This window comes from Dermochelys coriacea, chromosome 1, assembly GCF_009764565.3.
Source record: "Dermochelys coriacea isolate rDerCor1 chromosome 1, rDerCor1.pri.v4, whole genome shotgun sequence".
Lineage (NCBI taxonomy): Eukaryota > Metazoa > Chordata > Testudines > Dermochelyidae > Dermochelys > Dermochelys coriacea.
In genome coordinates this window covers 263653817-263680943 of record NC_050068.2, presented here as the reverse complement: position 1 = coordinate 263680943, position 27127 = coordinate 263653817, and the positions used below count along the sequence as shown (strand labels likewise).

Genomic DNA, 27127 nt, shown 5'->3' with positions numbered 1-27127 from the left:
TCCAGTGTGTGTGTGTGGTTTGTTTGTTTGTTTTTTCTTGAAACACTCAAGAAATTCAAAATTTAAAATGGTCGCATAATACGCGGATAGCAGCATGTTTTTAAACAGTGAATATTTTTTTGGTAGTAACTATTTATAATTCCAAGACAATAACGTACAGTATGAAACCAGAAGAACAACACTGGAAATGAAAGTTAAAGATGTACATTCCTTTTTTTGTTTGGTATATTTTCATTCAACTCTGAATTTAGAAGGGTTAATAGTTTCACATGGCCTAGCATTCTCTTTCTGTTTGACTACATATAGCCTAATGAATCTAAGTGCCCTGGGGCAAGGATGTAAGGGATAAGTGGCTATACATATACACAAGTAGAACACTACTTTTTTTTGTTGTTTTTAAAAAGATATTTTTCCACTTTACAGGCATCTTCCTCCTCCTCGCCTTAGATTTTCTAGCACTGGCAAGTACTGACCCCAGCTATCTTAAATTCTCCATGCATTTATTTTTTTAATAAAAAGCATTTGGTAATAGGAATAGCATCTTGATATCCTCAAGCAGTATATCAGGACCTCCCTTCCACTCCCAACACACCTTCTGAAAAAGGGTAACTGATCAGGACAGATACCATACAATTTCCTAATCTGAAGATGATACTTTCTTAATTATTTTTTTGTGTGAAGTCTTTTAAAAAATATTAAAATCCAGGGAAGGGACTCGATTCTTTGTCTATTAATTTAATTTTCTCTGCCAGCACATATCCTATAACTAATAAATGAAATATGTCCTGTGTGGTTTAAAACAATCTAGAAATGCTTGCTTTTACATACTGATTTCTAATGGTTCTTTTGGAGTTAATGAGAATACACTGCTCTGAGGAGATAGGTTCAGAATAGTGTGGAGGGTGGTCTCCTAAAAATTAGGTGTGCATCTTTATTATGTATTTACGATAAAGGTAGATAAGTTTTAATAAAATATGAGAATTTGAATGCAATATGGTTACTTTTTTGTGTTTGAATAAATCTTTTCGTAATTAAATGCATGCATTGTAAACAAAGTGTGGGGGGGCGTGGGGGACTTGCACAGAAATAAAGGTCTATCATGTGGGGAGACCATTTCCTATATTCAGGAAATGGAACTGAAGTAGTTAATATTCCTGGTACTGTATTATTTAATTAATTAATACTGCCTTAGTTTTGTTCGCTTGCCTTGATTGTTTCCTTTTTTTCCAATGGTATTTATTGGTTGACTAGCCAGAATAGTTAAGGTATTAAAAGCTTTAGAATTCTTTCCAGAATTCTTACTCATAAATGTCTGATTTTTTTTTTCCATCACTCCATCTATTTCCACAAAAATATTTAATTTTTTTTTGTATATTCACTAAATTTAGTATTTGGTTACCTTCTCTCTTGCCATAAGCCAGTGGGATTCCTTCTTTCCCATCGTCCACACAGGTGCATTTCCTGTTTTCTTCAAAAAGTGCAGATCACAGTCCTTCTGACCCCAGCAGAATCTTTTTAAAAGTCTTCTGAGGTTTTTGTATTTTTAAAGCGGTGTAATTGCATTACTGCTTAATCCAAATGCTAATGCCCGATATTGTCCAAATCAAAGGGAGAAAATTTTATCATATCTCTCGGCGTATCTTTAAATTGAAATAATACTCTATTTTGTAATAATTTGGGGAGATGAGATTTTTGTACCTAAAATCATCTCTAGCAGCTGCCAGCTAGTGCAGACAGAAAGGGGAGGAGTTCTGAAGGTTTTTATTTTGTAAAATTCTCAGATAATTCTAATTTAATTATCAAGTCTGCTGTACCTGTTCTATTTTGTATTGATGTTAACCCTTGCTATGCTATGTTCCATTGTGAGTGCAGACAATGGATGAGGAGAGTAGCGCCTTTCTACAGATATACTGAGATGGGTGGTTCTGTGCTTTCTCTCTCTCCCCCTGTTGTTCTTCATCATAATAGTGTGCACTTACACTGTGCCTTTCATATGAGGATTTTGATGCCCCTTCAAAGAGCTTAATTTAGCCCCACAACGTCCCTGTGGGGCAGGTAAATTATACCGATTTTACAGATGAACATGAGGCACAGAGAAGTTGCCCAGGCCCAGGAAATCACTTGGCTTCCCATTCTTTGCCTTAACCATTTAAGCTATCTTTCCTCCTCTTCTGTCCTGTTCTCCCTTCTTCATTGTTTATACGTTGCTTTGTTTTGGGTTGCTTTGCCCTCCTACAAGGCCATTTTAGAAGGAATATTTTTCTTCCAAGCGCTGCAGGAAATGACTTGCTCATCAGGGAGCCTTAGACAGATGGTTTTTGTGGCTTTTCTTTTTTTTTAAGTGGTTTTTGGAATGTTTAAAATGTTTGTTACAGCTTGTCCTGAGCATTCGAGTTGTTAGGTGTTAATACTGCTGGCTAGTGGCCCCACAACTACCTTTTCATTAACCATGGTTTTTTAGTAGGGGGGAAGGAAGCAAAAATAATTGGTTCATATACATGGGGATAAAGCAGTTAAATATTTAATTGGGGTGAAAGTACGTTCTTTTGGTTCATTTTAGAATTAATTGTGTTTATAGTTTTACATGAATCACTAATGGTAGCGTTAAAGATATATAAGAGTTTCTAACAGGTTAATACCAATTTTTTTAACTGAATGATTGCTATAAATTTTTAAATATGAGGTTATCAGTGGGGCTTTGTTAGTCTCTGCTGATCGTTCTTGCACTTAGTTCTGGTGTTGCATCATTTTTTCCATTTGAGCCTTATGGCGTTCTAGAGGATTGACTGTGGTGCTGACACAAAGTAAATCTGGAAGATAGTCTCCTGAGACTGTGCTCTTGCTAGTAATAAATATGAATTTCTGGGAAGAGTGCCAAACAATCATTGGCAAAGAACTCATTTCGATTTCTGAAGTTGCTTTCCAAAGAATTTTACTAACAGAAAAAATTATCTGTATTTACATGGAAACTTTATGCTGATATTTGGATTCATTCATTTCTAAACCTTACTCTCACTTGGAACTGTTTTCACATGTCTTGTTTATTTTATTTTCCTCTTAAAGCCCAGAATTGTTTCAGTCACCACAGCTGCATCTTCTCATTTTCAGTAGATGTTTTGGGAGCAAATAATCTCAGGGTGGATTCACACTGAATTGGAATGGACTCTTAGTGCTGCAGTCCCTAATGAACGTAAATCACTCACTTTCAAGCTGCTCACTTCCTGGATACTTCAGGGAGTAGCAACAACTGGTTGCAAAGCACGCAGAACTGTTTTGAAATTTGAATATTTAATGTCTTTATGATTATGTGATTTCAAAGTTAAATTGGCCCCCTAGAATTTCTCAAGAATTCCATGTCTTATAGAGTTATGAGTTTGTCAAATATTAGTTTTTCTGCATCGTCTTTATTAGCAGGATTAGGTGCAAATGTAAATAGCAACGGAGTGAAGCAAAGATGCTTCTGTAAAGCTGGTGAGGGAGCACAGTAAAACTGAGAATTGCTCTTTAAGCATAAGGTAAGGGAGCACAATATTAATTATGACTCTTGAGTCACAGACTAGGAGTACTTTATCCAATAATAGCTGACTTTCACCTCTCCTACAGGAGGAAGCTGGCTATTGCCTACCTTCCTTCTGAAGGTACAGCCCTATGCTGTGAAATAAACCACATGGGACCAAAGAAGTATATACTTTTATAGACTGGTTTCAGAGTAGCAGCCGTGTTAGTCTGTATCCGCAAAAAGAAAAGGAGGACTTGTGGCACCTTAGAGACTAACAAATTTATTTGAGCATAAGCTTTCGTGAGCTACAGCATCCGATGCATCCGATGAAGTGAGCTGTAACTTCCGAAAGCTTATGCTCAAATAAATTTGTTAGTCTCTAAGGTGCCACAAGTACTCCTTTACTTTTATAGATTGTTTCCACATTGTAGAGATCAGTAGTTTTCTTTGCCTTTCTAAAACCAGAAAGAGGAAGTATGGGGAAATGGCAGTCTTTTGGCCATGTGATGTGTGAATAATTGCTATTGGGTGCTGTAAAGAGGAAGTTAAGTGAAAGTCTGATTTTTAGAACACCAGTGCAACAATTTTTCATCTGAGCTTTTTAAAATTAAGCCACTAGAATCAACCTACCTGTGTCAGGATCTATTTTTAGGTGTGTTTTGTTTCTTTTTTTAAATCAAGACATATTTACTGAATAAATATGTTTTAAACTAAAATTGTGAAAAAACCCAAAGTAAATTATTTCTAATTCTTTTCTTAATAAGCAGAATGTCCTTCATCTTTCTTCTGAATGTACACACGATAGCAGGATTTGCTTTTCATGGGTATCCTGTCTCTCCAGTTTACACTTTCTGCTCATAAGTCTAAAGAAGTTAGTTATTGTTTTTAACAAAACCTATCCTTCATTTTCTGAATGCATTTTTTCTGCTGGTTTTTAGGTCATCCTGTTTTTAGATTAGGAAAGTGTGTGTGTTTTAGTGGGAGAGTTCCAAGTTTAACCTGCATTAAGAATGCAAGTGTAATAAAAGCTTTTCAGGTGTGTGTGCTAAGCAGTATGCCCTAAATGGGGAGACGAGGAGCAAAAATATTTGGGCTGTTTTACTAATAGAATCCTGGGGGATTTATGGGCGAATAATCTACGTTTTAACTTACAGTACATGCACTCTAAATTGTATCGTCTCATACAAAATTAAATTTTGGAAGCAACTACAAAAACTGCCTAGTTTAGCTCTCTTCAATATTGGTTACTCTGCTTTGTGTGAGAAACACAGATGTTGCCACAGCGATGTGGGAATTTAACAAGCCCTCTAGCTGTTCCAATTTTACCCTTTTCATGGAAGCAGTTTATAATGCCTTTTAAAACTTAGTTGGTATGTTTCTGAATGCTCAACCAGCTGTTTTTGCTTTCCTTAACCACACTGTGTATCTGAAAACCTACTTAATCCCAGCTAGTTGAGCACTTAACTGGATGCAGCAAGGAGTAGAAAACAATTTAAAACCAAGGGAGTGCCCTTGACTTTGTTCCGAATGTTCTGGAATCAGGGTGGTGCCTTTTTAAACACAACAGATGGATCTTTTGGGCTGTCTGCAATCTCTGGCACTGAATTTCATTACAGGAATGGAGCTAAGATTCTTAATACAAACCAGCTAGAAAACATTGGTGGCCTTGCTTCCTAATAGCTGTTTTTTGTTGTGTGCTGGGAACCTTACTAGGATGTTACTGTCTGTACATCTGGTTGTAGTGCAATTTACTGTATGTGGGAAATGCAAGTTTATATTTTTAGCAGCATTTGGTGCCCTTTATCTAACAGGAATAGGAATCACAAGGAGGCTGTGTATCTGATTTTGCTCTGCAAATGACAAAAGAACCACTGAAAGAAGTATACCATACAGTATTTGGAAGTGCTAATAAATACAGATTTTGGCTGAAATAGAATATGAATTCCAGGATTTTCTGAGGTCAAGGCAAGCTATTACCAGGACTCTTTTGTGTGGTTCATTGGTTAATGGGAGTGATTTAGTCTGGCATTCCTTCTGGACAGAGAAAATTTCTTGCCTTATACATCACTGCAGGCTCTGATACCACAGTGAAGGGTGCAATCTGTAAGCACCAAAATAGACTAACTTGGATTACTAGAAGTTATCACATAGTTAAACTACATTGTGCTGACATGAGGAATAAAAAACTTGTATAATGCTGAACTAACTACCTAGAACCAAACCTAAAGCAAAATACTCTTACAGTGGAAAGAGACTATAAAACAAATTTTGCATTTCTGTAGTGCCTATAACTCTAGGGACATTAAAAAAGAAATAAGAAACTGGAGAGAACAAAGGGAGGTAAGTGGAGCAAAGCAGACTTTCCTGCTCTGGAATGAGACTGACTTTGCCTGACTGGAACTGATGAGCAGCACTGTTTGCTCATTTGTGTTTCTTTTCCCTCAGATGTGCCACTAACTGGTGCCACATTGCAATAACACACACTTGCTAAATATGAAGTCTGTTAACATTACTGTGGTTTTGCTTTTCATTTTTAGCTGCTGTAAGCACTAAAATTGGATGTGACGGTGAGTCTTCTCAATTAAAGAAAAGGAGTACTTGTGGCACCTACTCCTTTCCTTTTTGCGGATACAGACTGACACGGCTGCTACTCCGAAACTTCTCATTTAAAGAGGCTCACATCAAATGAGACAGGAGGGCATGAAGATCTGATTCATCCCTTTCCCAAACAGACACCATTTATGAAAGCAAAACATGACTTGTGTATGTTCAGAAGGTACAGCAACTAAATAGAAGTGTTCTTAAGATACATATATAATTGAATTATTAATACCTCGGGGCTTTGATTGGAAGGAGGGAGAAATGTATTGAATTAACCATTTGGAGTTGGAGTGATGGTGAAATACCTATTTCTGTATCTACCGGTAGCTGTTTTGTTTGAAAAACTGGAAAAGCTAGAGCCCGCAGTTATATCTGCCTGATGAAGGAGACGTAAATGGGGGGAGGGGCCATCTAAATTAAACCAACTGGCCAGACTGGTTACTTGTCAACAGCAGATGAAAATTTTCATCAATTGTACTGTGAAACTGGTGGCTGATCAGTTACTATTCGGAGGCTCTGAGGTATTGGGAATAGGAGCTGAGGGGTTTAAAAGACAAGCAGTAGTAATACACAGCTTGAGTAAATCCATTTCTTTCAAATATTATTTAGATTACAACTACATCCTTACTAGAAGCAAATTGAACTATGGAATGTTAGTTCTGCTCCCTCCTTCATAGGAATAAATTTAAAAAATAAAATTGATTCATAAAAACATTGCCTAGAAAAGACCTTTCTGTCACAGCTCTATTAAGTTAATTGTTAATCTTATTGTTGAGACTTGAATCTGGACAACTAGTAAACAAATAACTAGACGGTACATTCTAGAACCAGTAGTTGTCTGACTGGAAAAAAGGAAGGCTTTACTCAGCAATATCCTGCTGCAGTTAAGTCATGAAATGAGGCCCCCTTTATGTAAATTTTTACTGGCGCCAGCTAGCTGTAACTGCAGTCAGGCTCAGCTTTGGCAACAAATAACATCTGTCATGGACTTTCTGTTGCCTGGAATGTACAGATATTCTAATTTCTGGATTGAAAGAACAGGGTTGATGGATCTGAAAAGGTATAGAAAAGGCACCTAAACATAGGTAGGCTTTGAATGTGTGGAAATATTGAGGAGTTTTAGCTTGTTGCTTTTTTAATGTTCTGCCTTGTGCTGTAACAAATTTATGCCTGTTAGTACTACTGTGTGGTATGTGGGAGGTACTTCACTGCACATAGTTGCTGCAGTGCTAATAGTTGGCAGCACAGAGAGCAGTACAAAGAATTCTGATTCTAGACCCTTTCAGTTGCAACATTCATTTCGAGGCTGTAGTGTGCTTGTTTAGTGATCTTCAGTGATACCATCTCTTGATGTATTCACATGACTAAGCAGGGGATATGAGCACACTTTACTGAACAGACATGGATCACTAACTGAAAGGTAGTGCAGTAGCCCACGCGCTGGCTAACCTACAGTATTCCTGCTTGTGTGTAAATGAAACAAGATTTTATTCTCAAGATGGCCGACCTGGAAGTCTACTTGTAGCTTTGATATTTATGCAAATGAGCTAAATGCCTGTGGCTTATATAGAGGAGGAAGTTCATTTCACACATGTCAAGCGTTCTCCAGGTAAGAGAAGCAGCTCCTTTTTTGCCCTGATCTTTCAGAGGCCTGTCAACTTCCTTTTTTTCACTTAAGTTCTTTTATTTTTTTATTTTTTATTTTTTTTTGGCAAAATGCCAGGGACATTAGGCATAGTTTTGAGAATTACATGTAACAAATGTTTTTTTGAGAGTCTGGAAGTCAAGCTTGTTTTATTTTAATATAGTTTTTTATGTTTGGCTTATTTTTGCTGCAAAGAGAGTAGTTTGCAGTTACCATAAAATGCTTTCATTGGGGAGTTGAACTGAAGGCTTTAAAGTATCCCAGAAAACACACAGATTCCACTTTTAGTCCTTTGTGTGTGTGTGTGTGTGTATATGCATATATATATAATTTTTTTTAAAAATTATTTTGTTAGCACTTTGCTTTCTCTCTACAGTGACACCAACTGATGCATGTGGAGGCATGACATTGTTGTGAACTTTCTCCCCTTTATAGGGAGTAGGATTCAGAAACTTAAATCTGCTAGTGATGTTTTTTAACTTGCTGGGTGTTAAGAGGTATAATTGTACCATCCTACCTTTAAAAACAAACTGCTTCTGGCTTAAATTCTCTTCTGTAGGTGCTGGCAAACTGATGTTTAAAATATTGTACTCTGAACTGTCATCTGTGAATACGTCATGTACACATGTGAGTTTGTATCTGTCCCAAATGAAAGCACTGTATGTGTATTTGGAAATAGGCAAAGTAAACAAATTATAATAGGATGTTTGCTTTCTATCTTTCTCCCCATCAGTGGTGTTGACAAAAGAAACTAGCTGCTATACGCCAAACACGTTGTAACGGACAGAAATATTGTTAATTGCAATTTATACTGTGTATGGATGCACCTGTAAAACTCTTAGCATCTCTTTACTGTGTATGTAAGAACTGTGTTTGGCAGATATGTGCCAGTTCTGTGTGTGAATACGCTCATGTTGCCTCTTGCCTGATGAGACAGTAGTGTTGAAGAAGGTTTCAAGCTGTGCCAGAGATAGGAAAGGTAGGGAGTATGACCAAAGAACATGAACAGGGCTAGGAAAAAGAGGTCAGAAGGAACTGAGGACACTAAGGGATGTGAACAGGGCCAAAGAAAATAAGGGAAGGGGCTGCTTAAAGGAATAGACCAGTAATTGAAAAAGAGACAGGGAAGAATGGAACTGGTCAAGGGAGCTGGTCAGGACTAAGAAAGTAAGTCAGGGGGAGTTCAATTAAACTGAATGAAAGTGGAGGGGAGTTGGGAGAAGGCTACGAGCTGCATTCCGCAAGTAACAGGATGGAGTAGAATGAAGAAAATTGGAGGGCAGTGACTAGATATGACAGGACAGTTCTGAAGTACGGTGTTAGTAGAGACCAGGAAAGAAGATACAGTCATGCTAGAAGGGTACATTAGAGCTGGATAACAACAAGGAGGGGAAAATTAGCTTAGAGAAATTAATAAAACTATAACTTGAAAGTGGGGGAAAATGAATAATGAAATATACTCCTGGGGGGACGGGAAGGAAGAAAATTCTGAACATCAACGTTTTGGACTAACTGTAGATTGTATTTTATATACTTCACCACCAAAATCTGCAACAATTTTTCTTACTAAAAGGAAAAGATTTTATTATGGACCATAGGTTTTCTTGCCTTCTGTTATTTCAAAAACTTCTCAGTTTGTAATTGTTTGTCATGTTAAAAATGTATTAGAATAGTAGAATGACTCTATAATCTCAACGTTGGGAGTTCTTAACAAGTTTAGTTGAACAAAAAGCCACAGATGAGAAAAGAGCACAACTTTGGCTAACAGCACTTCCTGGTTCATTGGTAAAGTGAAGGCAGCAATATAGAAATAATAAAGCACTATATAACAAATGCATGGGGCAGGAAGGAAAGTATACATGAATCAATATGAATTAAAAGTTATGAAGTGTAGAAAATTGATTAGGGAAGTTAGACATCAGGGAGAAATTCATGGCTGGCAGGGCTAAGTATATTAGGAACAAAATAAATCCTAGCAATGATTTAGACCTGTTACTAGATGAAGATGGTAAATGATGCAGAAGGTTCAGTAGTGTTCAATAAATATTTCTGTTCTGTATTTGGACAGAAACTTAGAGGGGGATTCATATCACCTATGTTGAAGTGCTTTGCAGTGCATTAGTCACTGAGGATGTTAAACAGCATTTAACAGAGATTTTTAAAGGCATGAGGAACTTGCACTCAAGAGTCCTTGAGAGTTGGCTGAGGAGATCTTTGGCCAACTGATAACTTTTGGTACATCTTGGAATACCAGAGGAAGACTGGAAGAGTTCTGAAAGAGTGTTGTGGCAATATTCAAAAAGGGCATGCGAGGTGACATAGTAACTGTAGGCCAGTTAGCCTGACATCAGTCCCAGGCAAAATAATGGAGAAGCTGATACGGGATTCGGTAGATAAAGAATTAAAGGATAGCAACGTAATTAATGTTAAGTCAACATAGTTTTATGGAAAATAGGTCTTGTCAAACAAACCTGATTGTGATCTTTGAAATTACAAATTTGGTTGATATAGGTCACTGCCTAGATGTAATAGACTTATGTGAGGTGTTTGACTTAGTACTGCATGACAGTCTGATTAAAACATTAGTACTATACCATATAAATACTTCACACATTAAGTGGAGTAGGAGATCTGAAAAAATAGTAGTCAATAGGAAATAATTGAATGGGTGTGTTTCTAGTGAGGTTCCTCAGGGATTGGTTTTAAGGCATGTCTGTTCAACATTTTCAGCAATGATCTGGAAGTAAATGTAAAAATTGCAGATGACACAAAGATTAATGGAATGATAAATAATGAGGAGGACAGGGCAGTCATACAGATTGAATTTGGCTGTACTGACATGCATTTTGTTTGAACGGGCCCAGTTTATCAAGCAGAGTTACACATCTAGAAACAAGGAATGCAGGCCATACATATGGAGTGGGGCACTGTATCCTGGAAAGCAATGACTTTGGAAACGATTTGGGATTCATAGTGGACACATAATTCAGCATGAGCTCCCAATGTGATGCTGTGGCAAAAAAGGCTAATGAGATCCTTGAATGTATAAATAAGGGACAAGAGAAGTGATTTTTACCTCTGAATATAGCATGGATAAGGCTGATGCTGTAATATTGTGTCCAGTTTTGGAGTCCTTTTAAAAAAAGGATGTTGGAAAAATTGGAGAGGGTGCAGAAAAGAGCTACAAAAATGATTCAAGGTTAGAGAAAATGCCTTACAGATTGATCCCTTTTATCAAAAAGAAGATTGAGATGTGACTTGATTAGTGTATAAGTGCCTTCCCAAGGAGAAAATATCAGGTGTGAAAGGAGTCTTTTAATATATCTGAGAAAGATATAAAAAAACCCAATGGCTGGAAGCTGAAGCCCGACCAATTCAGTTTAGAAATAAGGCATAAATTTGACAATGAGGGTGATTAACCATTGGAGCAAAGTGCCAGGGGAAGTAGTGGATTCTGTGTGTCTTGGTTTGAAGACATCAAGACTGGATGCCTTTCTGGAAAGTATGTTTGTGTCAAACCAAGTTATTGGGCTCAATAAAAGGCTAACTCGGTGAAATTCAGTGGTCTGTGTTATGCAGGAGTTCCGTCTAGATCAGTGGTTCTCAACCCGTGGCCCGCAGGCCACTTGTGGCCCAATCAGCATACAGCTGTGGCCCATGTGCCATCCTCAGGGCCGTTCAGGTAGTATAGATATTCTATGGATGCGGCCCACGTAACACATAGAGAGCTGCATATGTGGCCCGCAATAGGTTGAGAACCACTGGTCTAGATCTAATGGTTTGTTTTAGCCTTAAACTCTATGAATCTATAAATAAGTAGTTTACTTAATTCTGACAAGAATTAACATTATTCCTTTTCTGCATGGAGGTAGACAATTCTGTTAAAATCTGAGCATTTTTTATCTGCAAAGTAACATGAAAATTCTTTGGAAAAAATCTGAACTCTGTAGATGGTTGGAGGCAGGACAGATTCACCAAACTGCCAGCGAGTTAGCTATGAGAGAGTTAATGTTAATTCGCCATTGCATTTGCTATGGTAGAGAAGAAGAAACTGTCTTCCCAACAGCCAGAGCAAATGACTGTACAAATTCTATATGGTGCATTTGATTAAAGTCAGCTCAAGACTTCCACTAATAGCACTCTAGCCATTTGCTCTCTTGTTTTACTTGTCATAGGTCGTCTGTAAACAGTGCTTACCTGTGAGGAAGTTTAGGCATCGCCATATCCATGGGGAAGACAACAAACTGTTAGAGCATATTATTGACACTTTTTAAAGATTTTACTATCAGCTGAATAATGTTGTTCCTCAGAACCATCTGTAAATTCTCAAATTCCTCTGGTGTCCAATGATGTCCCATTAGAACAGGTCCTTCACTCCTGTTAGAAGGGTATCAAAACTTTGCCTACCTCCAATCTATTCCAGATACTAAATCCAGAGTGTGACCAGTTATGTGAGTGGGCCAGAAGCCACTTTGGACAGTCCTATGATTGTCATGAGAGCCATGGAATCCTGAGCTGATCAAGAAAAAATGTACTCTGCATAGGCATTCTATCCCTGAAAACATATTCAGCCTCTGAATCTACAGTACCAACATGCTGAAGAATTCTGTTAGTGCCTTGGAACTTTAGTGCAGTCATTACACCAATATTAACTCTCTCTCAATTCCACTCTAAAACTCCAAAGGAAAAAAGACGCATCGAGATCTAATCTTAGGGATAGGAGTTGTCCAATACCTTGAGATCAAATGCACTTAACAGAGGCACCTGCTGCCCAAACCCCTCTTCCTCATGTGGCACCATATATCTAGCTGGTGACAGCTGTACCACCCATTTTTTTGGTCTCCAAAGAGCTTCAAGTTTGTTCGCTAAATATTTGGCAGTGGTGTTAACATAAGTTATCAAGGTATCCAGATGGACACTTGCCTGGATAGCTGGCTTGTAGAAGCAGTCTGGACAAGAGATCAAGTTGATTGTTTAGTCATGGTGTACTCTTTCATTCTCTTGATCTGAGAATAAGCCCCAAGAAATCTAATCTACTCAGATGGTGCAAAATTCATGGGGCCTGTTCCAGACTTTAAATCTCTTTGTGCTTACTTACCAAAAGACAGTTTTTAGGAACTTCAGAGATAAATTGTTTCTGTAGGAATTCAGGGATTCATGACTTGTCACACATATTAAGGTTTAGCAGATTCTTGATAAGATTCCAAAAAGGTTGGTTTAAAAATTATATACTAGGCAAAACTAGTCAAAAGCCTTCTTAACTGTGACCATGCCTCAGAAAATCCTGGAGGCTCTGTTGGGTGGCCAGTACCCCCAGAATATTTGCAAGAGTGTCCTGTACTTTTCAACTATTGGCTATGATTGTGACACATGCTTCTGGCATTGGCTGAGGAGCTTTCTTTGATCATTATGCAGTTCAAGTCCTTAGGAATTGTAAGGTGACAAGACTTTTATATAAGTGATATAAGGTTGAGGGCAATTTGTGTCTGACTTTCCATGCTTTCCTCCCACAAATCGAGCAGATCTGTACAAGTTCTGACAAAAAAACCACCTATAACATGAATTTTATAAAAACTGACAAAGGCAAGCTTATTCTCTGCTACTTTATTGAGCAATGTTCAATTTTTTTAAATCATGCATCCTGCATCAAATCGTTTCTCTGGAGGTTCATCTCCCCAACAAAAACAAAGTCTTAGCTGATGATCTGATTTGAAATACAGTATTCCATGTGAATGGTTTGTTAAGGTCACTGCTTCCATCTTCAGGTGGTTCCTAAATTAGACCTTTTTGCCACAAGAGGCAACATGATGTTCTTTCAATTCTGTTCTGAAGTTATCTGAGATCCTGACTCCTTCATGGATACAATCCTCTGGGATTTGAGCCAAGAATTTTGTACATCTTTGTTCTTCTACCTCTTTTGTTAAGTATCATCCCAAAAACGAGCAAGAACAAACTGAGGTGAAACAGGTTAAGCTTGTTGGGCATGTCATATCTGGTTTAGATGTCCTAATATTTGTCTTCAGAGCCTCCATTTCTAGTACTGGGTCTTCTGACACAATAGAGTTGCTACAAGTTTCTGCCAAAAAAAGATGGTGCATAACTGAAAGCAGAAAATTCAGAGGAAATACTTTTTCATACAACACATAATTAGACTGTGGAATTCATTGCCACCAGATATCATTGGGACCAAGATCTTAGCAAGATTAAAAGAGGGGTAGGACACTTACGTGGATAATAAGAATTTTCAGAGTTATGATATGTAATTCTAAAAAGAGTTGTGGAATGGATATAAAACCTCATGTTGTTGGGTTTAAGCTGATCTATTATTATTGGTTAAGATGAGACTTTCATAAGGATCAGATTATTTTACATTGGTCTTCTGTAGTATTTCTTGAATCTTTCTTTGAAGCATCTGATGCTGACTATTGTTAAAATACTGCACTAGGTGTACTACATTTTTGACAATTCCTGCATCTGAAGAGGTGGGTTTTTTACCCACAAAAGCTTATGCCCAAATAAATCTGTTAGTCTTTAAGGTGACACCAGATTACTCATTGTTCCTATAATCCTAAACACCCATGTAAATGATTGGAGCAGTTCACATGACTCAGAGTTCTCATTTTGTGCTGTGTCCAGATTCAGAATTATTACATTACATCCATTTACACATTTAATATTTCAAGTGCTATAAATATGATGTTAATATATTAAATATATACAGTCTCATGCATTATTCATGAAAGGTTATACTGATCACACACAGATATTCATATATCCTGTTGCTCGCTCACATTCTGTATACTGTAACGTTCATAGTAGTGACTAACCCTCACAAATCTTTTTTTACAGAAAGTGATTCTAAAACACACATAGGTAGCTTAAATCTATCCATTCTGAAAGTTTCAAGCCAGGAAAGTATGGATGAAAAATAAATTTGACAACTAAGGAACATTTGTCTTTTGAGTGATTGCCTTAGCATCCTTCTTCTTTCTTTCAGTGTTTACTGTGATACTGCATGGCCAGAGGGCAGCAGGAGGGTGTTAGAAGGGAGCCTTATTCCCTGTAGAGGGAAGAAAGTTTGCTATAAATTAATTAAAGCATCTGAAGCCAGTCACATGATTAAAAAAAACCCTGCTTCAATTGGACAAGAGGAGGAGTTGAAGCAGAGTGGATTGGTGTTGGAGCAGAGAGCAGTTTGGAGGAGTTGAAACAGTGGATTGGTATTGGAGCAAAGAGCATTTTGGAGGGAAGCAGAGGAGAGTTTGGAGAAGTGCTCTGGTGGGCTAAGAAGACCAAGACCCTAGGTAAAGGGACACCTGGTTTGTGCAAAGGGAGGGCAGGAAGCCCCACAAGCTGAAGGGCAGGAAAGGGAAGTAGCCCAGGGGAAGGAACTGCTAGTTCTAGTGGTTTACCGCTATCCCTAGGGCCCCTGGGCTGGGATCCGGAGTAGAGGGCGGGCCCAGGTCCCTCCCTCTCCACTCCCCTCCTCTATGACATTAGTGGGGCAGTTAATACCCCAGTTCAGGGGCAAGAAACGGTGCCCTGAATCCCACCCCCCCGCCCAAGAAGAGAGAGCGCGAGGCCCATCATAGTGGTACCGGCAATTTGCCACATTACATAAACCACAATTTGTTCTTAAACAATTAGAAAAAAAAATGATCTGGAATGGTAATTTTAAGTACAGTAGCTCAGCATCAAGTTCAGTTTTACTCTCATGCAACAAATGACATGAAATAAAAATTAAGGTAGTGAGATAAGGAGGACACTCCATTCAGAGTCAAATGTTCCATATGTTCTGAAACCTAAATTTGATGCATGCTAAGGATTTATCCTGTAGAGCATTACTGTTGATAAAAATAGGCCAACTTACCTATAACTCAATTTTCGGGGTTAAATGTCTGTTTAAACGTTCATATCTTATAATGCCCTTTTTCTTTACTGTTTTAGAATTTTCTTTCTTCTAACAGTAAATTAGTTTACACTTAAATGGCCAGAAGGTTCAAACACATTGTTAACCATAAAGTCTTCCTAAGCAGTGGTATTAATAGAAAAATTACTGTTGTTTACCGATTGGGTTATTATACTATCGTCACAGATGTCCACAATGCCAATAACTACTCCTAAAAACACTGAAGTGGAAGCGGTGGTACTTAGGGTAGCCTGAAAAGTATGTTATGTACCTAAAAAGTGTGGGCATAAGATCAAACTATATGATTTTTATTTCACTTTGCCACCTGTGGCTTCCAATTTCTTACATTTTTACATTTCACAGAATATTGTATTTCTAATGTATTTCCAGTTCTCTTTTTTAAGATTCCATTCACTTTGAAGCAAACAATTTTGTTTCCTTCATTATGTCTCACCATAACTTGTGGTTCTGATCCTGGAGAAAGTGGGGCACGTTGTGAATTTTCCTTTCAAGTCAAGACTTTTCTAGTACTTTTAAGAGTATCAGAGTCTTCGGTGACACCACAGATTCAGCTCTGAAAAAGGTTTCTGAGAAGGTTTTCTGTTGGAGCAAGATTCGTTTATCTAATCACAAATCCAGGTATAAAAAATGTTCCTCTTGCAGGGAGGACTTGAAGACTTTGCAAAGGCAAAAGAAATCAATTCAGATTCTTCTTATCCTTCACTTAAGGATCTGGAAAAATGGTCCATAATTATTTCAGACAATTGGGTCATTTTATTTGTGGTGGGGAGGTAGTTCATTCTCTACCCTGACCTCTCCAAATCACATCCTTGATCATCAGTAGAAACTGTGTTACCATGCTAACCCATCTGATCAGCATTGGTGCCATTTCCTGCATTCACCCAAAACATTACCTCAGAGAGGTAATGATAGTGGAGTGAGGTGTCCAAGATATTTCATAATTCTCAAATCAGGAGAATTCAGGCTCATCCTGGACTTGAAGTGGATGAATTATTTCATCTAATGAAAAGAAAGTTAAGATAAAATTCTTCTTTTCAGTCCTACCAGCAGTATACAAACATAATTGATTTGTCTCAGTTGATATCAAGGACTCTTACTTAGGTTACCATTGCTGAGTCTTATCAATGGTGCCTTTTGAATAACTAAAATGGAGGTGGAATCTCCATGAAATTCCCTTCTGCTTGGGAGCTGTTATCCGTTCTTGGAACCAGCCAAGAAATAACCACAAAAAAAGGTTGAAATAGAGCAGCACTGTGGGTTGATTTATTGGCACCCCTTACTTGTGCAATTATATACACACACACACACACACACACACACACACACACACACACACACACACACACACACACAAAATGTTCATGCTGGCAAGCTGCAGACGCAGATGCTGATTTCGATTTCACAGGTGGCTGAGGGTGGTCTGGCGACAGCTGCCCGGAGATTGGATGCTAGGCAACGAGAGTCCCCAAAGTCCCTTCGGATCCACAGGAGGGCTCTACTGCTTCTGGTCTGGTCATGAGTTTAGCGTGCTGTTACATTTCCTTGTTGATGATCCACCTGGCCGCCAATCTCGAGATTTATACTCTCACCAAGATAATACCATGGTTCCATAAAAGGCGATATTTGCCTTTGTTTTGCTATTGGCTGTCACTCGCTCACACTATCTCACTCATTCCTTACATTAATTGATTACATATTCATAAGCATGAATACAATCCATCATTTAGAGCAATGCAGTTTTAAGCAAGTATCTAACATCATGGGGAACTTCCGCTTCTTGTGGCTTTGTAACAGCATAACGGGAAACGGTGCAGACTGCATTCGAAAAAGTAAATGGGGGCGGGGGTGCGTCTAGCTACAGGAATAATCAAGATAATGGTAAATGCTGAGGGGAAAAGATGATATCCCATACTTGGGGGGGAAATGGCTGACGCAGAAAAACAAATTGAATTTGAAGGTGTTCTTATTCATTATGAGATACAGGAGTTGGGTCTCCCTCTCCTAGACTTGAACAGCCCTAATTTCTCAATAGTATGTCTTTCTGTGAATCCAGTTCATCTTCAGAACTTGCCAGTTCTGGGCTTACTGTCCTCAGAAGAAAACCTTGACAACCTTTGGTAAAATGTTTTGTGAAGCACTGACACCATTGTCTCCTTATTGGCAGCTGTGGCCATTGCACAGCATGTGTCAGAAATTTCTTCTTCAACATCCCTTGAGCTTCCATATGGGGGGAGATAGACAAACTGATTTTTGTCCTTCTATTTTTTTTCCTTTTAACCCAGCTTTCTATTTCCTTTATACTGAGGATTCTTTCACCCTTGGTAGATGTAATTGCTGGTTAAGCCCTCCCACTATACCAGTGGCAGCCACATCATGAAAATCTTCCCTACCTGTTTCCTGTGATATGGAAAAAACAATACACTCTGCCAGTGCACTTTGAAGGTATTTTGGCAGGTATTAAAGGAACTTCTTGGCTGGGTAGATTATCAACTTGTATTTGAGCTTGAATAGTTCTCAACTGGGAGCTGCAAGAGAAGTTGTCAGAAGGAGCAGTAGGCATGAAAAGTAGTGTCTGAATTGGCTGCAGTTACCGAACGGAAAGACCAGAGGAAATAACCTACTGTGTGTAATGATTTTGCCAAATTCCAGGAAAAGATAAGCAAGTAAAGAAGTATTCTTCAAGTGTCCAGAAGTATTGGCTCACCACACTTACCTCCACAGATCTAGCAACCACCGCAGGCACACGAAGAAATCTGTTACCTACAGCCAGGCAGTCAGATACCCCAGAATGTGATCCAAAGAAAAAGTACAGGATACACACCTTAACACACTGTATCCTTTTTTAGTGAAGGCAGTTTTATCAGAGAAGTGGATTGCATCGTGGAATGCGGGCCACCCAAATACCCTGAGAGAATCTGCTTCAATATAGAAAAAAGAAGACAACCCACTGACCCTCTAGCTGTCACCTGTCAACCCACACTCGAAGCCATATGGGGTGGTATCAAACAATCCCCACCCATACTTGATGGGGACCACATTTTGAAAGAACCCCCTCTTTTGGTCTACAAACAACCTCTCAGCCTCACCAAACTCCTCATCAGAAGTAAGCTCCCCACAGACCAGGACACACCAACTCAGAGCAGCACCAGACCCTGCCAGAACAACAGATGCAAAACCTGCAGACATATATTCAATACTATGATGATCAATATCCCCCACAACAGCATTCATAATGCATCCGATGAAGTGAGCTGTAGCTCACGAAAGCTTATGCTCTAATAAATTTGTTAGTCTCTAAGGTGCCACAAGTACTCCTTTTCTTTTTGCGAATACAGACTAACACGGCTGCTACTCTGAAACTTTTCACAAAGTAATCACTCCATATCTGACCTCTGTCCTCATTTTCAAAGGAAACTTGCACAACACCTTCAAAAGATGAACCTGGGAACTTAAATTCATAATTCTGCTGGACACTTAAAACCCATGGACTTAACAGAAACACTGTTTTTATGGCCCATTGCAAAAGTCTGTAACACACTGATGCCTACTAACCTTCCATTGTCCTATAATTGCAGAGGTGTTAATTGCCCGCTTCATTTTAAAAGTGGCCGCCTACTACAGCCTCCTGACCTGTAAACTCCTTATGCTTAACAATCTGTCCCACTTGTATTTATGCTATGTCTCAACTACAAAGTTGAGTCGACTTAAGTTATGTCGATGTTCATCCACTGCTGTAATTGAACCACTTTTGCATGTCCACACAATGCTCCTTCTGATGGTGGAGCATGTCCACAGTTGATGCTTTTGCATCGACAGAGAGAGAGCAGTGTACTGTGGGTAGCTCTCCCACTGTGCAACTCACCACCATCTGCTGCTGGGTTTTCTGGGAAGGGATCACAGTGCCTCATGGGGGCAGGCTCAGCATTCCATGATGCAGTTTTCTGTCCCAACATTCCATGAGCTTCAAACTATGTTTTTCACTGCTTTTCAACAGCCCTTGTAAACTGCATGTCCACCATCTCTGTCTGAAAGCATAGATCCTCCTGTTCTTTCCAGTATTGTGATGAACGTTATGAACACAACCCTGGTGATCTGCAGTACTTCATGAGCTGTGAATCTGATAATGAAACCATGGTGGCTACCCTGCTGTGTGCCATGGACAGACACAATTCAAGATTGCTTTTGGCATTCACAGAGCAGCTGCACATGGTGGTCTGTCATATCTGGGCACAGGAAACAAGTACTGAGTGGTGGGATCACATTGTTACGCAGGTATGGGATAACGAGCAGTAACAGCAAAACTTTCAGATATGCAAAGCCACCTTCATGAAACTGTGTGTGGTGCTTGCCCCTGCCTTTTGGCTCAAGGACACCAAAATGAGAACTGCTTTAATAGTGAAGCAAGTGGTGATTGCTGTGTGGAAGCTGGCAACTCCAGATTGCTACCAGTCAGTTGCAAATCAATTTGGAGTGGGGAAGTCCACCGTTGGGGGTGGGGGTTGCAGTCATACAAGTGTGCAGGACCATTAATCACCTCCTGCTATGAAGGACTGTAACTTTGGGCAATGTGCATGAAATAGTGGGTGGTTTTGCGGCAATGGGATTCCCTACCTGTGAGAAGGCGATAAGTGGCGCGCACATCTCTATTTTGGTCTCAGACCAACTTGTGATGGAGTACATAAACAAAAAAGGCTACTTTTCTATACTATTGCAAGCTCTGATTGATCACCGGAGTTATTTCACCGACATCAGTGAAGGGTGGTCAGAGTAGGTGCATAATGCATGCATCTTCAGGAACACTGGCCTCTACAGAAAGCTGCAAGAAGAGACTTTCTTTCCAGACCAGAAGATTCCAGTTGGGGATGTGGAAATGCCAATAGTGATCCTTGGAGTCCCAGCCTGCTATCCCTTGCTGTCGTGGCTCATGAAGCCTTACACTGGCAACCTTGACTGTACAAGGACTGCTTCAACAATAGGCTCATCAGGTGCAGAATGACTGTTGAATACATATTTGGCTGCATAAAAGGTTGATGGTACTGCCGTTTTGGCAGGTTAGACCTCAGTGAGGAAAATATTTCCAGGGTCATAGCAGCTTGCTGTACTCTGCATAACATTTGTGAAGCTAAGGGAGAGAAAATTCTGTAGTGGTGGAGCGTTCAGGTGTATCGGCTGGCTGCTGCTTTTGAGTAGCCAGATATCAGGGCTGTTAGAATGGCTCAACAGGGAGCTATTCGAATCACAAAAGCTTTAAAGGAGCATTTTTACAATGAGCCCCAGTGATCTGGGTTTATGTAATGCATTTAACCAGGCATTGTTTTCTTGCACCATAATATGAACCTTGTAATGATTGCTATGTGTGCCTTAATTTTACAGTGCAAACGTGCCAGTTACCACTGTGTATGCATTTCACTAGCAACCATCAGACGTAGGAGACAAAGATTCCTTCTCTTTCTATAAACACACTTTTATTCAATACCTACAAAGAGATTTCTATGTTCTGCAAGGATCATGAAAAGAGTATATTTTCAAATGAGGCTCCTTTGGTTGGATTTATGTCCAGCTGTCATTGTGAAACATGCCCCTTAGAGTGGAGTACATGGGGTACTGCAATGGCCTGGGAACATGTGAGGAATGAATGGGGGGAGTGTAGGGAGGGCATGGAAGGCAGCTCTGTATGGGCTGTAAGGGGAGGTGAGCATGGATGTTTTCTGCCAGCAGTCCAGTCAGGGTCTCAGCTTGTCTGTTTGGTTCTGGAGCAGCTGTATCATCTGCTCCTGCCTGTTTCTTCTTCTGGCCGTCTATTCACAGTTTCTCATTGATAGATTCTCTGCATGGTCCCTGTTCTCAATCTGAAGCATCAGAGGATTGCAGCACCTCCTGGAACATGTCTCTTATTCCTGCTGTTCGTTTCTCCTTATCAGATGGAGCCACTCAGCCGGTGTGCAGGATGAGACTCTCAAGGGCACATCTGCAGTAGCTAAAGAAACAACAGACAGAAGCGCTCGCAACCTTGATCCAAACAAATTAGAAACACCACTTTCTCACTTTCCCATGGCAGGCACACAGCACATTAAGAGCCCTAGTCATGGTGAGTTTGGGCTGGGGGGAAGGAGCAAGATGGAACAAAGGGTGGGGCGGGAGGGTTCAGAGCAGTATCACTACAAGCGCCTACGGCCACTATTCTAGATACTGGCACCATTTTCCACAGGCTGGGGTGGTGATAGCAGCTGATATCTCACTCTGAAGGTAACCAAGGATGCATGTGTGCAGCTGCAGACCAGATCTGTATGCTGCTTGCCTATGTGCTGCTTTGGTGCATGCTGAAGTAATTGCGTATTGGCAGGGAAAAGTTTCCTATTGTGGGGAAAGAAACAAGGCAGCCCTCTCAAGAAACCTTCAGCAGAGGATTGCAAAGTACCTCCAGGAAAGTTTCCTAGAGAGCTCTTTGGAGGATTCCCAGGACATCCAGGTATGCATAAACAGACCTTTTCTGCAGGGCGTCCTCTGCCTAGCTGCCCAGGGGAATGAGAAGCAGATACAAACTGTGCCTGTGTTGGTGGTTATAATCTCTCTCCTACCCTGATTAAAAAAAGCAGAGCAGTATCTCGTGTCTCCCTTTGGTATCAAAGCACAATGAGTACTTACTAGAGCTTCCCTCTCCGGCATCAGGTGTGCCAGAGCCGGAGTGCTGGGACTGGCTAGACCCGTGGTTCTCAAACTTTTGTACTGGTGACCTTTTTCACATAGCATGCCTCTGAGTGCGACCCCCTCCCCTTATAAATTAAAAACACTTTTTTATAAATTTAACACCATTATAAATGCTGGAAGCAAAGCGGGGTTTGGAGTGGAGGCTGACAGCTCATGACCCCCCCATGTAATAACCTCGTGACCCCCTGAGGGGTCCCAACCCCCAGTTTGAAAATCCCTGGGCTAGACCCCTCCAGAGTTTAAAAAAAAAAAAAAAAGATTCTGGCTCGCTACACCACTGGACTTTCCTGATGTCTGTCCCCCATCCTCCTCCAACTCCACTTCCTTGTTCACCACATTGTCCTTGGGGTTCACTCTGCTGGCCACTGTCTCCAGACCCCCTGGGCTCTTGGCAGTGGTGGTGGGGTCGCCGCTGAGGATGGTGTGCAGCTCCTTGTAGAAACGTCACGTCTTTGACAAAGCACCAGACCGACGATTGGCCTCCCTTGCCTTCTGGTATGCCTGCCTCAGATCTTTGATCTTTGCACATCATTGCTGCATGTCCCTATCGTGCCCCTTCTCCTCCATGCCACAAACAATCTGCTCATAGCTCTGTTCAAGCCACGTGAACTTTGATACCTATGACTGCACAGCCCTCTCTCCCCACAGACCCAACAGATCCACCAACTCCAGTGTACTCCAGGTAGGAGCGTGTTTGCTGCTGGGAGGCGACATGGTCAGCTTGATAGATGCTATGTGAACTGTGCACGCCAAGCAAACAGGAAGAAGAATTCCAAAAATTCCCAGGGCTTTAAAGGGGGAAGGGCGCATTCCTGTGTACCTGACTGCAGGGCAACGGAGTTCAAACTGGTGACCAGAGCAGTCACAATAAGCATTGTGGGACTCCTTCTGGAGGCACGTAGGGCGACACAACCAGCACGGTGTCTACACTAACACTTTGTTCCTCTGATTATGTCTCCCTAAACACTACACTTCTCCTTGAGGTGGGTTTTTTATGTTGGCATAGCGGGAGAGTTAAATCTCTGGGAGGAGTGTTGTAGTGTGTTCATCTCCACAGTTAGGTCGACATAAGCTGCCTTATGTCAGCTTAAGTGTGTGGTGTAGATATGGCCTAAGATGCTCTGATTGGGAAGTGCTCCGTGAAGCTCAAAAGTTTTTCTTTCACCAACAGGTGTTGGTCCAATAAAAGATATTACCTCACCCACCTTGTCTCTTAGAGGATAATGTGGTATTTGTGAAATTGAAATAGCCAGAACAATTACAACATCTAAGTAACCCAAATAGTATTGTCCAGTGGAGAATTTACGTTTCCAAATCTAGCTGACATTGCTCAAATGAATTTCCGCTAAAAACCTCTACTTTCATGAGTTTATAATTTTCCTAAAAACACAAAACCGAATCAAACCATCATACACCTTCATGGGCTTATGCCTTGTAGTCTTGTTTCAGCTATGAAATGTGGGTTTCTTGTATATAGTCATTTGTAGGGTTCCGTGGCTGAAACTGCTTGTACTGTCCCTGAAGATTATGCTTATGTGGGAATGTTCTAAAGAGAATTTGATGGATTGGGGTGGGTGTTGAAGTTGCGGTAGTAATTTGAGGGGGAGTCATCTGCCCAGGGGATGAAAATATGAAGAGTGTTTCTCAGGAATATCATTGGATTTACGGTGTATTTTTCTGGAAATTCTTTCTTGAAGTGGTGCATGAAAAGGTTGGTATATTGGGGGGCCAACTTAGTATCGAAATGGCTGTTCCCATGGTTTAGGCAAGGTGTTCGTTGTTAAATGTAAAATTATTATAGATAAGGGTGAAATAGATGAGTTTGGTCATGTATTTGGGTAAATTTCTGAGTGTTGTCCATTGTCTTGTGGATATTTTGAGGCAAGCAGTGATGTCGTCATGGTGAGGGATGTTGGTGTATGTGACATCCATAGTGGCACGGATGGTGTTCTGAAGGAGATTGTTTAATGTTGTGGAGATTCTGGAGAAAGTCATTTTCCTCCAGGATACAACTGGACCTTTGTTTGGTGAGTGGTTTGAGGATGGTTAATTGCTCATGTCATTTTAAGTGGTCTACAACATGTGTGAATCCCTTCTGCATAATAATCTGTCCCACCTTTATTTTGCTTGGACACTCTGGTTACCTTTTCCATACTCTCTGAATCTCGAAACCTTGTCCCTTCCTTCAACAGAAGTTGGTTCAGTAGAATATTACCTCACTCACCTTATTTCTCTCATATCCTAGGACTAACATGGTTACAATGCTGCAAACAACATATCTTCTCACAATTAAGCAGATTGACAGCTGATTGGTGTTTGGTTTTAAGCATGACTTTCACTTTTTTTTTCCTTTTAAAAAATTGCTTAAATTCCACAGAATGAAATTAAAATGTTCCCTTTTTTAAATGGATAAATCTGTAGTTTCTTTTAGATTGACACCAACTTGTTTCTTGGACAATTCACTGTTGTTTTAGTGATAAAATAATGGCGGTTATCCTTGGGTTAAAATTGGAATAACATTGGATGTTTCCAGAAGAGTCAATATTGCCTTTAAAAAATCATGAATAAAAGTATATCAAAGAACTAATCTTATTTTAAGCATCATCATTCACTTTGAGAATCATGATGTGCAGCTACTTCTAATGAATAGACTGAGAAATAGCCTGCTGAATATTGAGAAAACTGGAAAGATCACTTCTTGACATGAAAATATACATCATACAGCATTTGAGGCACTGCCTTTATCTTGTTTCTGTCACATTTTGTAGAGATTTTAAGCAGAATGGATGAAACATCAGACTCAGGAAAATTTTGAGATCTTCTGTTTTCAGGGTTATCCAATTTTAGCTGCTTCTTTCAAAATCTGTTTTCATTAGATGTTCTAGTGGTTTCAGTTGCAAAAGCTAGCCATGCCAAATCAAAAGCACAGCTGCCCTTTTGACTTGGCTTTGCTGACAACTCTTTCTCCCAAAATAGTGGAGGCAAAGGTTTGAACTAGCACCCCATAATGATTACACTAGAAGAAAATTTGGAGCTTTTTTTTGTGCTGAGGTCAATCTACCTCAAAGAATTGTTAACTTCAGAGCCCACAATAGTTGGGATCATTTAACTATTAATATCAGACAACACAATCCTTCTTTGCTTGTTTGATCTCCAAAGTGGAAATTGCACAGGTCACTGCCTACATTGAAAATTTTAACTTCTCTCTTGCTTTTTAGCCAAGGTGCATAATACAGAAAAAAATCTCATTCCATGGGCAAGTTAGTGATAGAAAGGTATGGGAGGGGGTGTCATTTGACTCATAAAAATCATAAAATCATAATTTCAGTAGTGTCACCCTCTGTGGCATGGTGGAGGGACACTCCGCCTCCCTCATTGCAAGTTTTTCAGAAATTTTGATAAAATAATGTCCTTGGAACTTGATTGAGTTGGGTATCATTTGAAAATCCTTTCTCTCATGAATGCAATGGTACTGAACAAGACAATTCTTCATTAAGTTCCATGCAGCGAAGAGCCTCATTTTCAGTTGCAGTCTCCAGGCATAGGGAGTACTTTGTTGTAGTCAGTAGAGGAGCCAATGCTGTGCATTAGCCGCAAAAGTAATTTGCTACCAGTTTTGGAATGAATTGTTAAACCAATAGCCACTTGTAGTGGTATATTATGCATACGCTGCACACTTCTTGTGTATGTGTTGGAAACCTGCCTTTCATTCAAGCATGTTCATTTGAAGGGGCTCCCATGGAGTCTAATTATGGACACCCACTCTGTTCATGATTTCACCAGTTCCTAAGTGGAAAAAATAGAAGCTTCAGAGGAAGCTGCAGTCCATCCTGTCCCCCACTTCCTCCTCCCCCAACAAAAATAAAGTTTGCTTCACACCCTTGGTCGTGGACTGCTCAGCAGAGCATTGTCAGTAATCTTCTTTCCACTTCTGCTGCTCTCTGAAAGTGGTTGTTCGAGCCCTTCTATTTCAGACTGATCAATCCATCATAGCAGAAAAAAAAGAGAATTGTTACCTTTAAAATATATCTGCATTTCCAGTACATCAGTCTGGAGCTAATCTTCTCTATATTAGTGTTTTGATGTTTGTAAATATGTAACTAGTTGATTTTCTTGATACTCATTTTAAATTACATTGTATTCAAAAGTAGTTTACCTTTTTACTTGGTTTACCTCAAAGCACTCTGTAACTCTAGAGTGCTTTGAGTAAAGCTTCTCTGGTTAAGAAGTTCTATTGTTAACTCTGTTCTTGCTTTCTGCCATGTTGTCTACTCAAGAAAATTAAGTCTCAGGCAGACTGTGAAGAGCTACAAAAGGATCTCTCAAAACCTGGGTGACTGGGCAACAAAATGGCAGATGAAATTCAATATTGATAAATGCAAAGTAATGCACATTGGGAAAACATAATCCCAACTATACATATAAAATGAATGGGGGTCTAAATTAGCTGTTACTACTCAAGAAAAAGCTCTTGGAGTCATTGTGGATAGTTCTCTGAAAACACCCACTCAATGTGAACCAATAGTCAAAAAAGTGAACAGAATGTTCGGAATCATTAAGAAAGGGATAGATAATAAGACAGAAAATATCATATTGCCTCTATATAAATCAGTGGTATGCCCACATCTTGAATACTGTGTGCCGATGTGTTCGCCCCATTTCAAAAAAGATATATTGGAACTGGAAAAGGTTCAGAAAAGGTCAACAAAAATGATTAGGGGTATGGAATGGCTTTTGTAGGAGA

At 39.8% G+C, this 27127-nt stretch overlaps 1 protein-coding gene across 10 annotated transcripts in view; it reads left to right on the top strand.

The window, feature by feature from the left end:
- The window catches only part of LOC119849942 (activating transcription factor 7 interacting protein), a 181503-nt gene that overhangs the window by 12395 nt on the left and 141981 nt on the right, over nucleotides 1–27127 (top strand). For 6 of the 10 annotated variants that reach the window (XM_043502632.1, XM_043502617.1, XM_043502610.1 and 3 more), the window contains exon 2: nucleotides 4267–4355. The exons of 2 other annotated variants lie outside the window; for them this stretch is intronic. In XM_043502632.1, coding sequence (XP_043358567.1) covers nucleotides 4268–4355 — 88 coding nt within the window. In that variant the 5' untranslated portion in view covers nucleotide 4267. Of the gene's footprint in view, nucleotides 1–4263; nucleotides 4356–7281; nucleotides 7710–27127 lie in introns of those variants that run through there. 2 more of the 10 variants (XM_043502599.1, XM_043502615.1) reach the window with 2 other exon arrangements.